Source organism: Perna viridis, chromosome 6 (assembly GCF_037379345.1).
Source record: "Perna viridis isolate PV_CMFRI_1.1 ecotype Kerala chromosome 6, ASM3737934v1, whole genome shotgun sequence".
Classification (NCBI taxonomy): domain Eukaryota; kingdom Metazoa; phylum Mollusca; class Bivalvia; order Mytilida; family Mytilidae; genus Perna; species Perna viridis.
In genome coordinates this window covers 44,507,323-44,521,858 of record NC_142450.1, presented here as the reverse complement: position 1 = coordinate 44,521,858, position 14,536 = coordinate 44,507,323, and the positions used below count along the sequence as shown (strand labels likewise).

Below are 14,536 nucleotides of genomic sequence, written 5' to 3'. Positions count from 1 at the left end.
ATTAAACGTACTTCCGGTCTTTTTTTTTGCGTGGTCTCAAAAAATGGCTACTGGATCAGAAAATAAGAAGGAGCTTTTACCTTTTGTGTACCAATACCTCAAAGATCTCTGTTATGATGGTGCAAAACAGTTAAAGGACAAATTTAAAGTTGTAAGTGATACGCTAAGATGACTCACTTTTCAATTATAACTAAGAAAACTATCGAAATTGAACCTCATTACCACAAGAGCACGTGGTTTTGTTGATTTTATGAAAACTTGTTCACATAGACACAAATTTACTACATAAAAGTTCTAGCGGTAAAATATTGATAATATGTTATGATGTGAGATAGATGAAACATGAAACCCTCGCAAAGAAATAAAATCTTATCACTATTTTTTTGTCACTTGTCAGCCCTGTTAAGTGTAATTTTACTCGAATTTCCTTCCAATAAGGTTAAAATTGTCCGGATATACGGTTTGAATGTTCCTTTTACACTTCAATTTGTCATGGTCTGAAATGTCTTTGGGCCATATTGTCCTGCATATGTAAGGAATAATGGGTAAAATTTTCTTTAGTTCTATGACATAAAATCACACATTTTATGTACATCTTTCATGTTTTCATCGGTTATGTTCATTTTTTGTTTACAGTGAAAATGTGAGGTTTTATCATTGGATGCTTTTTTATGGCAGTATCTTTCCGGGAATGAACAGGATGTTTTGTCTAGATATAACATAGTATCAAGTAAAAGATATAAGAATGATTGAAGGACAAAGTTGAAAGATGTGGCTGCTGAATAAATTTCTTACCTGATGCAGAAATCCTATTAAAACATTCAAATTTGCTTTTAAAACAACAAATGTAAGAAACAATTATCACCTTAGTCGATAAGTCCGATAAGCACATTTCTGAATGTTGATCAGCAAATATTTAGGATTTAATGAAGCAATGAAATTTGTTCACACATCATTTTGTCAAATATAAAATATTTTTGAAAATCATGTGGGGAGTGTGAAAGTAGTATAAAAAATGAAAGATGAAGGTTATTATAATTTTTCGGTTGTCATTGCTTTTGAAATGAAAATAAAACTTTCAACCTTTGTTTGATAAGAATTTGTTCCACCATATGAATCTGAAAATGCAACCAACCATAACATAATGATGTCAGCTTCTAGGCTGAATCACTTCGTATTTCAATTGGGGAAAAGTATCTTCCTAACCCATTATGGTGAAGTTAATCTCATTGATCTCTGCCGACAATATTAATGTTAGTACCCAAGCTTCCACGTCACTGACCTCCAAAATTCATTGGGATCCCTGAAATTCACAACAGTGGAGTCTGGTGGGCATGTGGAAATTCTTTATCCAATCGTCGAATCTATACTAGTTGATTTGTGCAGCATTAATCCAAGGTGTCGGCACAATAAAACAGCAGTTGAGACAATCGTAAAAAGAGACAATTATTGTTGTTACATACTTCATAACTGTCCTGGATTGAGTAATAATTAATTGCAGTCCATTTGATGACGAGACACACATCAGTGACATTGTAAACAATGTGTTCATTTAAATTTCTTAAAATAGACAACTCTATATGTGGGAGGTTCAATGGAATATTTTTATACGGGAATAAACATTGGTCAGCATCAATGAAAGTTCAAAACCGTTTAACAAAACTTATCATTAAAATAAAGATATATGTAGATTGTATTTGAAACATACTTGAAATAAGAAATATCTCCGAGTTAATGTGAAGCATTTTTGGTGGATGAAAACGACCAACTGAGGATACTGCCTCGTCCTCATGTCTTTTAACTAACAATTATTTCTGACAATGTTCGCAGTCCTGATTAAGGGCTTCCACTTTACAATTCTTACTTACACATTATCTTGGGACCTGTAATTAGTTTTTTTGTTTCTGGGAAAGCTGTTCAATGATAAAACTATCAGTAACTAAAAGAGTCAACAGACTGTTTTTACAAGTCGAATCAAATTTTACAATAAATACTACTATCTGGGTGTTAAACATTCAAAATGTTGGTGTAACACAGAGTTTCACTCAGGTCGGACTTAGGTGTTAGAGAACCATTCCACTCTGAGTGTAGTGTAGATCGATAATCATCTAAATTTGAAAAGTCAAACACTTATCAAAATGGCTGACAGCTGCTGATGAAGAGAACTTGTGACCTAGAGGCTGGCCCAGCATTGTTTCATCTAATATTTTGCATAATTCAGAGTGTGGGTTATCGGCTTTCAAAAGGTTGGAAACTTATCTAAGGCTCCACTGCTAAAAGTGGTGATTGCCCTATAGTGATCACTGTCTCCATCTGTTACAAGTCATGTCCGGGCTCTAACTTTTTTGTCTTTCAATGTAGGCTTTTGATATTTTGCGTTTTGGTATATCACCTAAAGACAATGTGTTACATACCATCGTTATTGGCCTATGACCTTGAACTTTGACCTCAAGGTCAAATTCCTGTTTTTCACTAACAAAATTGTGTACATGCTGTAACTTTTGTCATTTAATGTGGGCTTTTGATATTTGGCTTGTAGGTAAATCACCTACAGAGGATGTGTCACATGCCATGGTTAATGGCCTATGATTCTAAGGTCAAATTTCTGTTTTTCACTAACAAAATTGTGTTTTTTGTCCTTTAATTTGGGCTTCTGATATTTTGCATGTACCTGTAGGTAGATCAAGTAAAGATGATTTGTCGCATACCATGGATTTGGGCCTATGACCTTGAACTTGGACATTAAGGTCATATTCCTGTTTTTACTGACTAAAACATGTCCAGTCTGCACGTTTCTTTGTCTTTTAATGTAGGTTTTTGATATTTTGCATGTGGGTAGATCACCTAAAGATGACCTTGAACTTTGATCTCAAGGTAAAATTCTTGTTTTTTCTCTGACAAAGTCTTGCCCAGGCTGTATCTTTTTTGTCTTTTTGATGTGGGCTTTTGTTATTTGGAATTTGGGTTGATCACCTAAATCAAATGCATATATATGACTAAATTGCCACGGTGGGGCCCACAAAGTTGAATACCATCTCAATGACTTCTAATTATAACAATGAATAGCCCATATGAACACCTTTTATTGATGAATATTCATACATGCGAACATATTTGTGACACTTATCAATATAAAATAAAAAAATAGTTGCTAATGTCCGTTAAAGATGATGCCCCATGCCTTTCAATGGATTTTTTGCGAACCAAAACCAAAATCAAAGGTAAGTGATGACATCACAATGAACTCCTTTTTGTACCTGATAAGAAAGCCAAGCAATCCTGGAAATCCTTTGCAAAAGCAATTTAAATAGACTTTGTATTTGGTTTTAGCATTTTGGATGGCATCATCAGGTTGAAAGGATAGATTGTTACATGTATGTTTTTTTTTTTTTCAGGTACCACCCCCTAAAGGCTCACCAAAATTAGAAGAAGTGTACAATCAGTGGCAAAAGTAAGTTCAATGATGACAGTACAGTGTTCAAGCTATTTGAGAAAAAGTGGGAGGGCTTAGGGAGAAGTGAGAAGTTTATTCCATAAAATACAATTTACATATGTAAGTTTAATTTTCAGCCAAGTCCAAAGCGCAGTTTTCGAGTTAGGGCAATTTGAATATTTTGCCATTTCGGTTTCCCTTTTTTCACCTTTAAGTGGGGGGGGGGGGTATTACTAAATGTTCCATCAATGCCCTATTACAGCAAAATTAATATTTGAATGTGGAAAGCAAAACTTCTTGCAAAGCATGGTGTGGGATCTTTAAATTTCCCCATTTTTTAAAATTTCTGAAACAATTCTGGATTCAAGAATGTTCATTCCATATTCTGTCTCAAAATTTTATTGCAAAAAGCTGATAGGAATGCTTGTATCCTTAATGATTTTGAAGATTTTGACTTTTTTCACCAACAGGCACCATATTGTTCAAATTGTTATTGGAAGAAATACAACTCTGGTTAAAATACTGCTAATGTTTAAAAATTTCTGTTGGTGTTGTCTTAGGGTAAAGAGAGTGATCCCAAGCTATTTTGCCCTTATTGACCAGTAGTGTAAGCCCTGCAGTATTTTCGGACACTTTGTTAATACATATACATATTAATTTACATATAAATTTACATATAACATGAAGCATGAGTAGTTGCAGTGTTCCACTTTCCCTCACATGGAGTAAGTACAATTTTGTTCGGGGAAAGTTGATTATTATATTCCTTTTCCCCTTTCAACATTTTAATTTCTGAAATGATTTGTTAAGTTCAGAATGCAGATTTTAATTGAGGGAAAGTTAATCTTCATTTGGAGTTATCCCATTGAAAACCTGAATTTGAAAAAAAAAACCTATAACACTGTTAAGTTAGAGAGAGTTTTCAAGATACCGGAACATAGTAAAAATTTAATTTCATTTTAACTATTATTTGACCGCAACATATTTGCTACCATAAATTGTACTGCCGTCATCTTCAATACAGTGACTTGTCTATAATTGAATTGATCTCTTACCACTAGGTTCCATGCTCAAATTTACTTTGGGGCTTAGGGAGTACAGGCCCAAAAGTCGGTGGCTAAACAAATCTGGACTGGGTAGGAAAATAATTCAATTTACAAAAACTTTTTTTTTTCTAATGTATGGTCCAAAGAAGTTGAACAAAGTACATGATGTGCAATGTACATCAACTTTGTGTTTTTTTGCTGTCTACTAGTTCAGCATGATGTTCTTTGAAAGTATCATATCATTTCATAATTGCCCAGAGTAGAGGTCACAGTATATTTTGTGTCCATGTGTCTGATTTCATATATATATATTTTACAGCTAATATGCTGCAAGGATGCCGAAAAGCCATGCATACTTTTTACAATTTTAGTTCTTGATAGGCTTTTAAATAAGCATATTAGCCACATAATAATAATAAAAAAAACACTCTTTGCTGATCAATGATATTCTAAATGTGAAACAAAGAAATTGTAACCTGAAGGGTTAGAAACAGATATGGTAGGGTAACAAAAAGCATTCACAATTACATTCTGCATTCTGTTCTTGTTTTGCAGTTTCTATATTAAGTTATATTGTTTCAGTTCAAGCAGCAAAAGGAAGTTAGGAGACACATGTACCTCAGGAAACAAGAGAGCCAAGAAAGACTCATCAGATTCCTCTGATAGCAGGTAGAAATTAGTTAGCTCCCATAATCAAAACGACTCAATAGCAGGTAGAATCATGAAATTAGTTAGCTCCCATAATCAAAATAACTCAATAACAGGTAGAATCAAGAAATTAGTTAGCTCCCATAATCAAAATAACTCAATAACAGGTAGAATCAAGAAATTAGTTAGCTCCCATAATAAAAATGACTCAATAACAGGTAGAATCAAGAAATTAGTTAGCTCCCATAATAAAAATGACTCAATAACAGGTAGAATCAAGAAATTAGTTAGCTCCCATAATCAAAATAACTCAATTAGAGTTAAAGTCTAAATATACATCATTTTTTTTATATATATCAACAGAAAAGAAAAACATGATTTTTACAATAGTAAGAAAAGACCTTGCACTATTTACATGTACATTAGGGTTTTCTTTCTTCCATTTTTTCACAGAAGTCCAATGACTCCCATTAAAAATTTAGACTCCATGAAGTACCATAAGGTACGATAAGATTATAGTGATCACATTGCTAGATTTTACCTAGTTTTGGAACTTTTGGGACAAGGTAATTGTCAAACAAACGGCAATATCACAACTCTGCAATCTACTTCTTAGATGTGACCATGCCTATGGCATGGATTATAGACTTACTGATATACATAGTTGCAGTCTTTGCTGTCTAAATTTCAGAGTCCCCCCAAAGTCCCCACCCTTAATCAGAAAAGAATTTCATATAGGATACATTCGCTTTGGAGCAAAAATTCTGAAAGCCTACCTCTATTTTTACCAGCATTGGCTGGTAGTTTAGTCCCAATTTCCAAGACTGTTTTTGAGCTTGAAATTAGCATGTTATGAATTAAGAAATTCAACAATAGTTTAAGTTTTAAAAGGTCTTACATCTTTAAATTTGACTGTCTTGGACCGGTAAGCTATGGTCCCTGAGAACCCTGCAAATTATATTCATTTATATTTATGGCTGTTTTAGTTGTTATTAACTATCATGTGTAATTTTTGTAGGTTTATATTTACTTTGCTTGAAAATAAGTAAATCTTGATGTGTTTATTCTTTACAGTGACTCAGAAGGTGAAGACACAACAAAGCAAAAGCCCAAAGCTCCAGTGAAAAAAAGAGGCAGACAATCATCAAGCTCAAGTTCCTCAGATTCATCAGAAGATGAATCTAGTAAAAAACCAGCTGCAAAGAAAGTAGCCGTTGCCACAAAAGCTGGAAATAAACCTGCTGTAATATCAAAGAAACCAGCAGATAGTAGTGGCACATCAGATTCTGATGCTGATTCAGAAAGTTCAGATAATGATACAAGAAGAAAAGTACAGACCAAAAAAGGCCAGCCTTCATACAATAGTGTTCCACCTCCATCTCACTTGACCACACCCAGTAAAAAACCTACTGGTAAAGCTAAGAAAGAAGAAAGCAGCAGCAGTGACTCAGACTGCTCATCTGATGAGGATGACAAGAAACCTACCAAAAAAACACCACCAAAACCTGCACAAAAGACTACAAAAAAGAAAGATGACTCATCCGATAGTTCATCTGAGGATGAAAAGGAAAAAGCTCCTGTGAAAAAGGCAATCCCAGCCAAGGCCACTCCCTCTAAAAAGAAGGCAGACTCCAGCAGTAGTGACTCATCCGATAGTTCATCTGATGACAAAAAGGCAAAAGCTCCTGTGAAAAAGGCAACTCCTGCCAAAGCCACTCCATCTAAAAAGAAGGCAGACTCTAGCAGTAGTGACTCATCTGATAGTTCATCTGATGATGAAAAGGCAAAAGCTCCTGTGAAAAAGGCAATCCCAGTCAAGGCCACTCCCTCTAAAAAGAAGGCAGACTCTAGCAGTAGTGACTCATCAGATAGTTCATCTGAGGATGAAAAGGCAAAAGCTGTGAAAAAGGCAACCCCAGCCAAGGTCACTCCCTCTAAAAAGACGGCAGACTCTAGCAGTAGTGACTCATCAGATAGTTCATCTGAGGATGAAAAGGCAAAAGCTGTGAAAAAGGCAACCCCAGCCAAGGTCACTCCCTCTAAAAAGAAGGCAGACTCTAGCAGTAGTGACTCATCAGATAGTTCATCTGAGGATGAAAAGGCAAAAGCTCCTGTGAAAAAGGGAACCCCAGCCAAGGCCACTCCCTCTAAAAAGAAGGCAGACTCAAGCAGTAGTGACTCATCCGATAGTTCATCTGATGACAAAAAGGCAAAAGCTCCTGTGAAAAAGGCAATCCCAGCCAAGGCCACTCCATCTAAAAAGAAGGCAGACTCTAGCAGTAGTGACTCATCAGATAGTTCATCTGAGGATGAAAAGGCAAAAGCTGTGAAAAAGGCAACCCCAGCCAAGGTCACTCCCTCTAAAAAGAAGGCAGACTCTAGCAGTAGTGACTCATCGGATAGTTCATCTGAGGATGAAAAGGCAAAAGCTGTGAAAAAGGCAACCCCAGCCAAGGCCACTCCCTCTAAAAAGAAGGCAGACTCTAGCAGTAGTGACTCATCAGATAGTTCATCTGAGGATGAAAAGGCAAAAGCTCCTGTGAAAAAGACAACTCCTGCCAAGGCCACTCCCTCTAAAGAGAAGGCAGACTCTAGCAGTAGTGAGTCATCAGGTAGTTCATCTGAGGATGAAAAGAAGAAACCAACCTCTAAAGCTGCAACTGCAGCAAAAGGTACTCCACAAGCCAGAAAGAAATCTGACTCGAGTAGTTCATCAGACAGTTCAGATGAAGAAGTCCAGAATAAAAAATCACCTGTTAAGAAAGTGACTTCAGCAAAATCTGTTTCCAAGTCTCCTGTACCTTGTAAAAAAAAGGCTGATTCAAGCAGTAGTGATTCAGATTCTGATAGTTCTGAAGATGAAAAGAAATCAGTTAAAAAAACTGATGCCAAAAGAACAAAGTCTCTAATGCATAAAAAGAAACAACAAAGCAGCAGTTCTGAAAGTGACTCTGACAGTTTGGATGAGGGAAAAAGTAAAAAACAAACTAAAACAACACCAAGTCAAACGAAAAAATTGAATGGTTCAAAACAAACTAAGGACAGTTCAAGTGACTCAGACAGTTCTAGTGACTCGGACAGTTCTAGTCAATCAGAACAGAAAAGTAAATCTAGATCAGTGAACAAACCTAGTGAATCAAGTGAAACAAAACAATCTAAGAAAGAAAGTGATAGTAGTTCAGACTCTTCAAGCTCAGATTCAGAGGATGAAAAACCTGATGATAAATCTGGTTTAAAGACACAAAATAATTCTTTAGTGAAAACCCCGAAACAAACACCAATTAAAAAAGATATTTCTGACAGTTCTTCAGACAGTTCAGACTCTGATTCAGGGAGTAAGAAACCTTTGACCTCTACACCAGCTGTAAATGGCATGGTTAATGGTAAAGCAGGTAATAGTTCAGAGGAAGATTCTGGGGTTGGCAACATGAATGGAGAGGTAATTTTATACTACAACTATTGTGAAGTTTATGTTGATTTCCGTAAGATATACTTTCAGTCTAGTTCATTTTCATAAAATTGAGTCCCAATGATGATGGTTTGCACTGTAAGTCACTAAGAGTTTTAATGGAACTAGTTTGAATTGATAAGGGTATTTGAATAAATTTGTGAAAACAAACCTGAAATTTGCAACCATATAATGTTATGGCGATGTCTTCATCATTGTCCATAAACATATAGTTTCTATGCCATAACAGGTTAAAGTGAATGAATCTCTTCACATGAAATTGTACAACACATTTCTATAAACCACCAAAGGAAGTTTTGGGCTGATTTTGGGAGTAATTACCTCACTGGTTTTAAGAATTTCAGGCTAAAACCAGCAGCCATAGTAAAGGTCCAAAATTGTCTCATTTCAGTTATATAAAAATTTAAGAATTTTAAATCAGAAATTCAATTCTAAGTGTTCTTCACTATGCTAATACTAAAAATAAATACTATTTAAATTATCAGCTTTCAACCATAATAGGTTAAAGTCCAATTTCAAACTTAGGCTTTTTTTCCATATTTATTATGTCTCAGAAACTAATGTTTGTTCAAATAAAATTCTGAGACATATTAAGCTTATACATACTTGTCTCAGCAATTGTAAAAGGTTTAATCTTTATTGTTGTGTCATGCTGTACACTGCCAAACATTTTATTTTGTAAGAGTAAGTCCTATTTCATTGTATTTCAGGATGAAAACTCAACGCCTAAAAATTCAAAGAAGGGAAATAAAAATGAGGTGAATAACCATTTTTATTTATTTTTGAATGTGAAACTTTAATTGTATTTGAAATTAAACTGCAGGATAAGAAATGATGACATAAAATCCAAGAAAACAAAACTGGAATGTACAAAACTATTTCACAAGTCTATAATAGGAAACAGCATACTTGGGGGTCCCAAAAAAGTCATTGAAAAACTTAATGATTAATACACTTTAACATTCTGAAATATTTCATGCAGCATCATAATCTTCCAATGCTAAAGTGTCTACAGACTAGAGGGTTTATTATTGTTGCAAGCCAAAAGTGACTTCTATACTATAGTAGCCTATATAAAAATGCATATTTAGATTAAAAGATACATAGTGCCATTTAATATCAGGTTTAAATAAAAGAGGAATAACTTCAATAATGAGGTTTACTTTAAATTGATAAATTATTACAATTTCAGAAGAAAACAAAGACACCATTCAGAAGAGTGAAGGCTGAAGAGATAGTTGTAGATGATAGATTAAAGGATAATTCATTTGAAGCAAAGGTAATTTTTTATACAGGTGTATAGATTCTCCTGGAAAGGCAAGTTGATATTTAACTTTATCATGGCAGTTTATTATTTCATTAAATACTTAACTGAAAGCCAGTGTTAAAAATGTGCTAGTATATTTCAGTGATTAACTTAAAAAGGAAAAAATGGATACTTACATTAAGAAAAAAAGTACAAGTATGTACATGCATACTTGGATAGCTTGGTCAAGTTTATATTGTGTATACAGAAATTGTGGTGATCCATTGAGATGTGTTTTTCATGAAAAGTCAAAATGGTCTAACTTTTACATTATAGGATAAAATCTGATTCTGTTTACTCTGTATGATGGTAGTTAGCACGTATCTTCAATATTGAATTGTTAATTATGTAATTCATTATTAAGGAAAACTTGTTTTACAGAAATCTTGTTTTTCATACAAACAAAATATGGATAGTCACCACATTTCTTACCGTTTTGAATTGTTTAACTGATCCGGCAATTGGAAAACTGTATTAAACCGTGTATCTCAATGAGAAGAATGCTAGCATCACTTGTTTCAAGACAAATATCTATTTATATGTCAGAAATAGCGAAATAACTCCTTAGTCAGAAACACAAATTTTTGACGTTGGCCATGTTTTTTTTTTTTTTGACATTACCGTAAATAAGTCTTTACGTCATGACGTCATAATGTTGCACAAGCTGTCAAGTGGTATAAAAGGAGAAAAATCGATAGAACTGATCAGTCGTTGTACGACCTCCGAAGTGTATCACTGCTGCCTATTAATACACATTACACGTGAGACTGCCTAGTTGAAGTTCGCATACCAGCCGATGTTTATTATAACGACAAACATATTGTCTTTATGGCGGTGCTTCCAAACAACTAGAAGTCATATTTCAAAAAGGTCATTATCAATAAAGAATTGTAGTCTTTTCCAGTATAAGAGACGCTTTACCAAAGTTCTTATAAATATAAGAGTCTACAAATGTTCATAACTTTGTTGAATTTCATGCTCACATAGAGAAAGTTTCAAATTAAAAGCATGTATACTTCCGTCAGGTTAAATAACCAAGAAGTCACATACTGTATAACAATACATTCGTAGTAAGGATATTTTCGATGTATTAAATAATCCAATGATCACATAAATAAACCATACCGGATTGAATAACCACGAAATAACTATGATGTCACCTGAATAAAATATAACCATTCCGAACACCAACTAACTAATGATAAGAACCGGGTTTCATATATCAAATGCATTAACTAATTTTATTTTTGCTAAATATATATTATTCTTCGTCGACACAAAGCGCTTGACCAGAGCTATTCCCACATGTATACTGCTTTCTAATGTTATGATGTTTTTTGTTAAACTATTCAAATGAATACAATTAAAATAGTAATCTAATTTAACACGTTCGCATCACTTATGCCAGTGTATTAAACCAGCTGCATTACTGGGCCATTACTTGCGTCTATTGTTCCAGAGGTACTTGTCTGCCGGTCAGTAGTCAGTCACTTCAGCTGTAGCGTTCAAGGTTGTTACACATTGGGTGGAGTCTATCAGTCACTTCTACCATAACAGTCAGGGTCGTTACAATATTTTTCCCCTCTTTTCTTCATAACCTAGGAATTTATTTTTAAGTTGAATGGTTACTCACCATTTCATATACTAGTAAGATGATATTTAAGAACTCTCTGGCTTTGATCTGGAGTAGAATCTTCTTTCAAGTTATGAAATGTTGTTAGACATTGATGAAATTTCTTATCCTTTCCAGGCTGGTGCTAAAGGATCATGGGGAGAGAAAGCCAACTATGATCTCAAATTCACAAAAGGAAAATCATTCAGACATGAGAAAACAAAAAAGAAAAGAGGAAGTTACAGGGGAGGTGCTATTGACACAAGTGTACATTCTATAAAATTTGATGACTAGTTCATTATAGGATAACATTGTTGTTGGTACCGGACAGTGTTCATTCTGTTAAGTTTTATGTTTTTTTTTAGAAGGTTGATAAACTTAAAGAATGAAAGAAGGATTGATTAAGTACTATTTGGCCATTGGTTTTCATAAAGTACTGCATTTGATATGGATGACAACTGTAAATTAATTATTTTGTGATGTGATTAAAAGGATTTTCTTCATCATTATTACATTTGTATTTATTTTATCTTTGCAAACTCTATCAGATGAAACATTTAAGTTCTTATACATCTTCAACAGTACTAAATTAATTCAATACATGGATATAGCAATGTATATAATATTTGTATGATATCTACTAAATATTTTAGTGACTTGAAAAAAAAAACTTTTAATTTTGAGTTTTAGGATGCCCCAGATTTTATGTGATGAATGTACTAGTCTGTCTTGCAGTGGGCTTTATGAAAATAATTTATAATCATTCCTTTAGAACCCATACATTATTAGGAAATCATTATCACGATAGTATTCCAAATAACTATTTAAGTTCACTATAAAGCATCATATCAATTTTTTGTCTCAGAGTGTTCCATTGTATATTGTTTAATCGCTCTTGTTATATGTAGAAACATCTTCACTGATTATGAAAGTAATGTAAATTGTTAAAATGATCATGTTGATCTTGCTTGAAATAAACTGTGTACCCAGTTAAATATGCCTTTGATGCAGTAGTCTTTTAATGACCCTTCTTAAAGGAGGCTGTCATGTACAAAAATGTGTTTGTAAGGGTTGGTATGTAGATGTATTAATTACATGTATTAGATCATTGCTGTCAGGGAGTTTTTGTGCGACTACCCATAGGCCTCTTGGGCATTAAGTATTGCTGTTGTCTGAACCTAGTGTATGCCTGTCCAATGAATTTTGATTTGTCACGAAAATCTCAGTACATGTATCTCCTTATGGAAATGATTAAAACTTTGGTATGCAGCTTCATATTTCTAGGCTGTCTTTCCCTTCAAGTTCATTGTGGGAATGATTTTAACTTGGTATGGAGCTTTAGCTAGAGAGATGTGTAAGTGTTTTGAGTTTTTCCTGTTTGCTAGAATGATTTTGTTAATATTTCTTATTGTTTCATAATTTTCTATCACATATGCACCAGCAATCCTTTTTATCCTCTTCTTATAAAATTATTGTGTGTTAACTTGAATGTTAGGTGGTTGATCTTAATACAGATTTATCACATGGCTCAAAACCACAAAGGGAATGTTGATATCGATTTTAGGGGTTTTGGCCCAACAGGTTTGGAAGTATGGGCCCCAACTATCAAATCATAGAAATTAACTTTAAAACTCGAGTAAAAGCATATCAGTGTGTATGTTATAAATCCACAAAATTCTAGACTACAAAGCTCATCTTCGGGTTGAAACTTGAACCCGTTTGGAGTGAGTGGCCAAAAATGGGTTAGAAACAATCATTTTCTTGATGGTGGGACAATAACTTTACTATTATTAAATGGATCTCTTTAAAATTGTACCACAAGGTGCCATACCACCCAATGGAGACAATGACAGGCCAGATACAAGCATTTTCATGATGCCTGAAACAATAACTTGAGGAGATATGAATGTATCTCTCTTAAATTGTATTACAAAATGTCCCACCACAAAAGGAAGTCTAGAAGAGTTATTTTGGGTGCTGTTACTTGAGATGAATTAGAATTAGGTGACAAACAATAATTTTCTTGATGTCCAGACCATAACTTGACTGTTAGTATATGGATCCCTTTTTATATTGTACCACAAGGTGCCATACACACAAAGGAACGATGGGATTGATTTTGGAGGTTGAGAATGAAACCATTCAATACTTAAGGACCAAAAAGGGGCCATTTTTATTCTGATCAAATTTTCCTAGATCTACTCACAATTAAAAACCTAAGCTGTATCAAGCTGGAATGGTATGTTCATACTTGCCCCCACTTATTAGGATTCAACCTCTGTTGTATTAAGACAGGCCCTGTGTAGCATTTTATTTAGAATTATTTAAAATTCAATATACAGCATTTTTTTTATAAGCTTTCAGCATTGTGGCACATCAGTTTCCAGTTTACTAGACAATTTTGTTGTTTTTTTACGCCCCACCTCAAAGTGTATGTAGGTATATATTGATAAGTTACAGTATGAGTTAAAGTATTGTTCTGGTTCAATTACTTTTTATGGAGTTTTGTCCCATGAAAAATTCCTGTGCATCTTTCTTTTCCTGACTTTTTTTTCTAAACCTTGAAATATTGATCTGTTCGGTGTGCAGGATTATATTCATGAGTTATGCACAGAGGTTGAATTCTGTTCTGCTTTGTTGATTTTTGATGGAGTACTGTACTGCAGACAGAGGCATTTGTGTTGTGTTGACACATATAATCTTTTTTAGGGTTTTAAAATTTTTGTCACGAAAGTATCACAAGAATGATATGAAATTTTGGGTGAAGCATTACCAGTGTTGGATGTACCATGTGTGAGCTTCAATTTGAGTTCATTATGTTTGAGATGTTGATTTGTCCTTCATTTGGGAAAATCTATGTCCTATTGACACATTTTTTCCAGTTTGGAAACCATTTATGGTAGTCTTACATCTATGTCATATTTATACTCCCAACAAACGAAGTTTGAAAGGGGGGTATAATGGTTTCACCTTGTTTGTCTGTCAGAACTGTTTTCTAAGCAGCTGGCAGCATGGTTTGGAA

General features: G+C 34.1%; 1 protein-coding gene across 1 annotated transcript; it reads left to right on the top strand.

Annotated features, from left to right (window-relative positions):
- LOC148615192 (uncharacterized) lies at positions 1-12,023 on the top strand. Its single transcript, XM_088589850.1, has 7 exons — positions 1-151; positions 3,396-3,451; positions 5,062-5,148; positions 6,202-8,566; positions 9,307-9,354; positions 9,789-9,875; positions 11,653-12,023. Exons 1-7 carry the CDS (start codon positions 44-46, stop codon positions 11,806-11,808), a joined length of 2,907 nt encoding a protein of 968 aa, XP_088445976.1. The 5' UTR covers positions 1-43; the 3' UTR covers positions 11,809-12,023.
- The last annotated feature ends 2,513 nt before the right edge of the window (positions 12,024-14,536 follow it).